The 8,111-nt window shown below is 35.4% G+C and overlaps 1 protein-coding gene across 2 annotated transcripts in view; it reads left to right on the top strand.

Moving 5' to 3' along the window:
* Nucleotides 1–8,111, top strand: part of CPNE8 (copine 8) — a 57,800-nt gene that overhangs the window by 29,988 nt on the left and 19,701 nt on the right. The window contains exons 10-12 of one of the 2 annotated variants that reach the window (XM_031059042.1): nt 731–806; nt 3,419–3,472; nt 6,560–6,621. In XM_031059042.1, coding sequence (XP_030914902.1) covers nt 731–806; nt 3,419–3,472; nt 6,560–6,621 — 192 coding nt within the window. Of the gene's footprint in view, nt 1–730; nt 807–3,418; nt 3,473–6,488; nt 6,622–8,111 lie in introns of those variants that run through there. The other variant, XM_031059043.1, reaches the window with a different exon arrangement.

Below are 8,111 nucleotides of genomic sequence, written 5' to 3'. Positions count from 1 at the left end.
TCCAAGAGCAGGAATAGAACTTAGAAAGGAGAAGCTGGATAACCTCTGCTTTATTGTTAGGTTGAGATCTGCTTTCCAATAATACCATAAGCTGAGTAGCCTCAGTGGATTGCTTTTCTCTTCCCAGATGGGAAGACAGAGGCACATTTACCCCAACCACCCAAGTATCTATAAACTTAGCCATAGCCTTCCCCCTGTGACTTGCCACCCTCTTAACAAGGGTGAAGTAAGCTTTGGGTTTTCCTCTTACAAGTTCAATGTCATGTTAGACTGATTGGGAGGACTGGTTTTTTCTGGTTTAAGTTACTTCTTTCCTGCTTTCAGTAACTCCCTTTCTCTCACATAGCCTCATACACAGTTCAGAGTCTGTAGTACCAGTGGTCATCCACTGAGGAAATGGTGACAGTTTTTGGCAGCCTGCTCTGTTTTTTCTGGTTCTGTAAACTTACGTTGGGGTCAGTCACTGATTTACATCGTAGTCCTCATTGTGCAGCTAAGTTAAGCAAAAGACATCAAAATGATTTAAGCTAATCCTTTCCAACTCTAAATTTGCATTACACAAAACAGAGGGAGTAAAAAAGATTTTTAAGCAAATTATATCTGTTGCCATCACTTGTTTCTTGGGTGTCAGTTCATATTGGGTGTGTGTCTCTTTTGCATTAATAGATAAAATGCATGTTTAAATTCCTAAATGTTGTGCATTTGATTTAAAATCTTATTTTTCAAACAGCCATGATTTCATTGGAGAATTCACAACAAGTTACAGAGAGCTGTCGAGAGGGCAGTCTCAGTTCAATGTTTATGAGGTAAGTATTATGAGTATTTACTCACTCTCAGGAAATAAATGAGAAAACAGCAATGGAAAACACTGAAAGCAATGGAAAGCTATTATTGCCACTAATGAGAAGGCATATGTGTGGCTATAACCCTTTTTTTTTTTTTGCTTCTGTATGGTGTGCAGGTCTTTGGTATTCCTTAAGGTATCCTTTAATTGGTCTCAGACTACTGCCATTAAACTTCAGTATTTTCATAGTCCTAATACAGGTGGTAGCAAATACAATGGTGTAGGTAAGCACTAAAGAAGTCAGGGAAGGAAGGTGCTCCAGTTACATGCTGCACTTTTATTTTGAAGACGAGGAAAGGTGCTGCTGCGCAGAGCAGGACAAAGATAACTGAAAGCCATGGCTTTTGTCTCATTTAGATCTGAGATCAACCCCAGAGTTACAGTAAGTTATAGTGGTTTCCTGTGAATAGTGTCATAACACAGATTACTGTGTGCAGTGAAAATGTCCTCTCCTGTTGTATCACTGACACAAATCCTACCCTACCAGGAGTATTCTGTCATAACATCTTAGGTAATTTTTCAGTTTCTTAAATATAGTGTCAGTATCATACTCCCAGGGACAGTGTACGTTTCCTGAGCAGCTCCTGTTTGCCTCCCCACACTGCAATCCTCCATACTTGGGTACTGCTTCTACTGAATTAGTCTGTACAGTATCAGAGCACAAGGTACTGGGCAAATTCTCTTTTAAACATTTTACTTTTACAAACTAGCCCAAGGCAAGTAGAGAAGTTTGAGTGAGTGTCCCTTATTTAAAGATGAGGAACCTTGCTAGAACCACCTCTTTGCAATTGAGCTTTTTTTAATAGGTTCATTATAAGTCATGTAGCTTTCTAGGTTCCTGCTGGGATGTAAAATTTTCAGAGGCTAAAAAATGTTGTTTAATTGTTAAAGTTATCTGAATTTTGAAAAAAAAGAACCCCATGTAAATATTATAATCATTATAATACTGTGAATTATACGAGAGAAACAAGCTGTCATTTAATTCATCTTTGCTTCCAAGTATATGCCTTGTTTCCCATGATATTTCACTCCAAGCTCTAGTGCAGTTTCTTGCAATTCCTAAGAAGCCAATTGCCAAGTTACCTGAAGCAGAAAGTTCAAATGAATCTTCTCTTTGGCATTTAATGACTGCTGGCAAGCAATATGCTGCTAATTCAGGCCTGACCATTGAATTCTGGAGAGCAGTGAATGCACTGCCACAGGGCAGACAGGCTGCCTGTTGCCTTCATCTTCCTCTTCTGGGCAGGTGTCAGCAGGAGTCACTTTCTGGCTAAAATTTAGGTTCAATAAGAACTGCTTCATTGTTAATTGCCACCATTACACAGGCTTAGTCTGTTGCTCATCAGACACTGTTAAATGGAGGGACAGGAGTTACTTGGGATTTTTTCAAGTGTTAATGGGTGTATATGTGTGTAAAGGAGTGAAAGCTTGGCAGAATATTTACTGTATAACATCAGTGTGGCATACTGGGGGAACAGGGACTCACTTGTTTAGCATGTTTGGGAAGACTTCAAATCATAGTTGTTTCTCTCTGCCTTACATTTCACAGCTGTTCTGTGTTGTGCAAGGAACAGGATCTTTAAACGTAATCTCATTTTGGTTGGGGGAGAAAATCTTTGGAAGATAAGTATTACTACTAGTTTGCCCATTTTCAGGCAAAATTCTTTAAATATTTTATACCAGATAAGTGACTAAGATTTCAATTGGGAATGTTTTCATTCCTTATCATTTGCAGAACATCTGTGAGTAGTTTACAGTAAAACTTGGCAGTAAGCCATAAGGCATTGAATTTCCTAGATATGTAGGAGATATTTGAATGACCTAATTAACAAAATAATGCTTTGCTTCTGATTCCATGTGCATTTCTGGAAAAGCAGGAGTACATTTCCATGTGTATGTAACAAAACTGAGACTTGCCTTTTGTAGGTATTCAGGAGAGAGAAAAGAATTATTGGTGGCTACAGTGAGAAATTTCATGGCCATGAGTTCCAGACATTCAAGAAAACTATTTAATGCCTTGTAGTCTAGCTCCATAAAGAATCTTGGGAGTGCACTGAGGCCCCCCCAAACTCCTGTGTGCCAGTCAGGTGGTGATCTTCAACATTTTCCTGAAATTACCTATTTCATGAAACTTGATCTTCCTGTCAGCAGATCCTGTCATTGCACCAAGTACAGAAATTGGGAGTAGAACAACTCTGGTGTTTCTCTGGTGCTGTGAGGAGCAGATGGAAAAAGATTAACTAGATTGTGAAGAGATATGCATTGTGAGGTGACAAAGTAGTGACACCATACACTGAAACACTGTGATCAGGAATGCAGAACCATGCAGAATTTTGGGAAAATTCAGAGTGTTTCAATGAGCTCTCAGATATAATGAACTTTCTGACCTCTGTTGCCCCTATCCCTTATTTGTCAAATATGAGTATCAGCACTGGCTCCCTGGCAAGTACCGTGAAGGTAAATTCACTGGTTTTCAACATGCACTGAAAATAGAGTACTTTCTGCATTGAAAATACCTTACACTTATCTTTATATTGGATCATACTGCTTTAATGCTTGTACCTGTGTTTCTAGGTAATAAATCCAAAGAAAAAAGGAAAAAAGAAAAAGTATGTTAATTCTGGAACAGTAAGTAAATGTATTTTATGTTACTGGATGTTTTTCTTCTTGCTTCAAAGAGAGTGTAGTAGACTTGTTATTTAACAGGATTAGAATAGAACTTTCTGTTAAGACCACAATAAACTATTTACTTTTACACAGCATTTATTTTCAGATGTTTTTTAATTTGAAGGGTTTGATATAAAATTTGTCCAAATGTGCTGTCAAGTCGCCAGTGGTTTTCAAAATAAGTTCTACCAAAATTTCAGTCAAATAATTGAAACTATTGGACTGAAAACACTTTTTAATTTTTGTCTGAAACATACCTGCACTTTTACAAATAAATTTTCTTTTAAAATATATCTGCTGAGTTAGCATTGTTAAAAGCTGGTATGCTTATCATGGCAAAATCAAAAAGAGTCAACAATTTTTATTACCAACGGGTGTTTGTAAATTTATTTTGAAAGATCTGTTAGTATTGTTTGGAATGAGAATTTCTCTTGTTTGATTTGCATTGCCTGTTCTGCTCTCATGTTTATAAACCATTTGGTAGCAATGCAATTATTTCCATTTAGCACTTGCTCAGCTTTGATGTCCTGGCATCCATGTTGTTCACACCATCATTTACAAAAAAGTGAAGATAAATTTTGAGGATTGGAATCGTGGAAAACCTAATGAGTTATGAGAGATGTTTTTTGTAAACATATCCACCATGTGGGTTTTTTCCACATGAACAGTTCCACTCTTGAGTAGGGCTCAGTAGGGCTATTTTCATGCTGAAAAGTAGCCTTGGAGGAATGTTTTGACATTCTTACATTCTTGTCTTAAGTCTGTTTACCAGTGAGAAAATAAACACTTCTTCTTCTACCTTTGCTTTAAATTATGAAAAATTGGCAAAAGCAGCTTACCTGCTAAAATTTACCATACAATATCTAATTCACTAGGTAATTTATTCTTTGCTAACATATTCCTTTTACTAAAATCCATCATGTTAAAATCAAGTTGCAAGTCTATTGCATTAAATTAGTGAGTGAGAAACTAATGTAAAGTGGTTGTTTTCAATCAGTGCTAAATTTTAGGTATGAAATCTGGCATAGGGTACAGAAGGGCAAAAAAATGTATTTTCACATTCAATTTTCATGTTAATTTTGGTTTAGAATACTTTACCATCTTCACAAGTATCTGTCTTCATTTGAAAAAACATATTTTACTCATATTTGAACAGACAAAATCAACTGTGTCTCGTTCTTTACTTCCAATTACAAAATTTACTTCCAATATCAAAATTTCCAATAAATGGTTAGCAATTTTCTTTCCTTTTTCCTTCTTTACCTTTTCTTTTGTTTTTCCTTCTCTTCTGTTGGTTTTGTAAATTTTTTTGATATCAAGTCATCTCTGTCCCCATTTGCCCTTCCTTCTAGTAGTCCTTCAGGCTTCCCTTCTGCTTCTCCACATGGTCACTTTCTTATGTGTTCGCCTGCAGTTTTGTTTTTCTCATCCTCATAATTTACCCAAGATATCCCACAAATTTTTAAATTTTCAAGCCAGGCACCAGGACCATAATTTTCATTAATAGGAAGTAGAGTTCTGGAGAACTTAAAAGTGGATATAAATAATTGACTGTTACCTCACTACTGCCTTTAAGGACTATGTACATACAGTGCATATCTCAATTTGTTATTGCTTAAGGGGTCATTTTGAATTCAGGCAATCAAATTACATACTAGGCAGAAGTGTTTCAGAATACATGGTTAGTTTTAAACAAAGCCTAATAGTGAAATAAAAAATTCCCTGCATAAAACTTGAAGCAGTGATAGTCGTTGCCTATATGTAAGTACTGCAGCCACTTTGGGAGTTGTTTGTTTCCAGTTTTTGACTTTTAAAATCAGATGCAGTGAAAATATTTGCTTAAATTAATTAGGAACGAGAGAACCAGCTGTAAGAGCAGATAAACCATTAATATTACTGTGTCCAGTGGGAAAATGCATAGAAATTTTGGTCTTTTTTGCAAGGCTATGCTACTGATAGCCTGGTAGAACATTGTTATGGTCTTCTGTTCTCAGCTGGAAGGGTAATTTGGTGATTTTAAGTTTAGCTGATCACTCAGTCACACAGAACTGTGACAAAGGAAGTTGGATAGAAGACAGAATTACTACATGTAATCTCATTCTAAGTTTACAACATAGAAGTATTTTCAATTTTTATATTTTGTTGCCGATGGACACAAAATTTTGTGATAGATTTCCGCTCCCTTTTTATTCCTTGTATGTTTATTCATGGATTTGCTCTAAGTTGTTACTTAAGCGGTTTTCACTGCCTGCCTGCTGCACATATAATGAGAGAATTTGTGTAAATAAAATTAAAATTTTAATTCTTTGCTTCATAAATATTGCACAATATATGATGATCTTGAATGCTGGATCTTTTCCACTTGAGCTTATACCTCTGTGACTTGATTGCTGAGAATGCCAGTAACACCTTTAGATTACTCTGTGTTTTGGATCTCTGTCATTTCTGAATGATAAAATCTGGGACTGCTGAAATTTCTTACCATTGTATTTTTTTATATATACAGATATATATGTATACATATACATACATATGTATACACATACTACTTTAATTTTTTTGTATATTTCCTATATGTGTTTACTTTACTAAGTTTTTGCATTCTAGGCTTGCATCAATACTCAATACCACATTTAATGTGAGATGACTAATTACATAAATAATTGTAATTGAGTTCTTTAAACAGTGTTGAAGTGCTCATAGAGTAGATGCATTATCATATACCCTGTAATATTCAATTGTAGGTGTAGTACACAGAAATCAGAAAACATGTATGTGGTAACCTGCTCTGGAGTGCAATCTTCTGCCCCTTACCTTCTCCTTAAATAAAAAAAACAGAAGCCAATTATAGACTTCTCAACCTGTCTCTTCCCTTTCAAGAGCTGCATACTGAAATTATTTAATATCTTTTTTAATCTTCTTTTTTCCCTTAATACTGTAGGAAATTACGTCCTAAGGACAGAGCTCGAAAAACATTGTGCTTATGTCTCTACTTGTTCACCTGGGAAACACACAATTCATGTCTGACTCTCTTTTATTTGCTTTCAGGTAACATTGCTTTCCTTCCTAATTGAAACAGAAGTTTCATTCCTTGACTATATTAAAGGCGGGTATGTGATTAGCAACAAACCTTTCTTGTTTTCAAATTTGTTTATGGCTCTCAGTAGCATCTGTAAGGAGCTGGATTATTTCCTCATTTTAGGGGCTGTACTTTCCTACATAAAGCATGCAGATAGTTACTAAGTTAAGTTATGGGACTTTGCTCATACTGTTGGAATTGGACTTAAACTAAAACACTGAGAAAAAGTGACTTCTGATCAGCCAGAGAAAATTTGATTAAACAAAATGGAATTATCTATATATTATTAAATTATTAAAATGCTGCCTATTTCTTCCAATTATACTGAGATTTGGTGTATTTAATATTGGCATTTATTTAGACCTTTTCCCCTTCAAAGGCATTTTTTCAATATTAATTAAAATTTTTAGCACGTTCGATTTCTCATTTATCATCATTTTTTTCTAAAGAGAAGTAGAGACAGAAGTGTCAAATGTCTTACCCCAGAACGTACCTGGAAAGGGACCAAATCTGAAAAATTCCTGGCTCTTAACATCGCTGCCAGAACACTATACTTCTCTAAAATAATGGAAATTTGTTATGCATTCCTAGGCAATTATTTTTGGATTTTTGAGGCATAAAGTCTGTGTATGCATCCACATCAAGAGCATTGATTACCTGTGAAGAAACAAGTTGCATTTTTTGGGTTTTTTTTTAAATCTTCAACCAGAGTTCAACAGAAATAAAAATCTGTGCTGTGTTTTGACAGTACTATTATAGGGCTTTACCTGTGGTCCCAACAGTGGCAGCCCTACATTCTTGCTGGGGACTTGGACAGAAGCTGAAAATGGCCATCCATCCATGTTCACCAGAAATTTCTATTGATTGAAGTCTGTGTATGCACAAATGCATGAAGAAATAGTCTTGCCTCTAGTGCAGCTGTTTCCTTTGAAGTGTGCTGTACAAATATGCCATGACCATCCTATTCCCCATTCATTCAAAATTCATCTCTGCAGAAGGAGCATGTATAAGGAACTGAGGAGTTGAGGTTTGAGTCTAAATTTGAAAAGAAAATTAAATAGGGGCTGCTTATGTAATATTTCCAGGGTGGTCTATCACATTCCTCACTGAGATGTTACAATACAAGTGTATTTCATTAACTGCAAGTCAGAGAAGACTTGAAATATTAATAAATTCAACTTAAACTTTTTTTCTGTTCTTTTGACAAGAGTAATATCATTCAGTAGAATGCTCTTTGTTTAAAAGTATGAGCAGTGATACTTATTTAATTATTTTATATAGAATCTTTTTTAGTGTTTCATACAATTATTTCTATGTACATGCCAGTGAAAACTGTAGAAGTACTTGTGTAAAATCTTGACTTTCTTTCTGCAACATATGCAGTTACGTAAACATGACATGAGGCTCATGTCAGGAGGCTCAGACTCAATTATTTTCTAGGCTTCTCCCTTCCTTTGTTTGTCTCATTTAATATGACTACATATCAGTTAAAGTCCAGTTGACAAATATTTGAAGGAAAGG

Source organism: Geospiza fortis, unplaced genomic scaffold (genome assembly GCF_000277835.1).
Source record: "Geospiza fortis unplaced genomic scaffold, GeoFor_1.0 scaffold424, whole genome shotgun sequence".
In the NCBI taxonomy this organism is placed as follows: domain Eukaryota; kingdom Metazoa; phylum Chordata; class Aves; order Passeriformes; family Thraupidae; genus Geospiza; species Geospiza fortis.
This window is presented reverse-complemented; position numbering and strand designations above follow the sequence as displayed.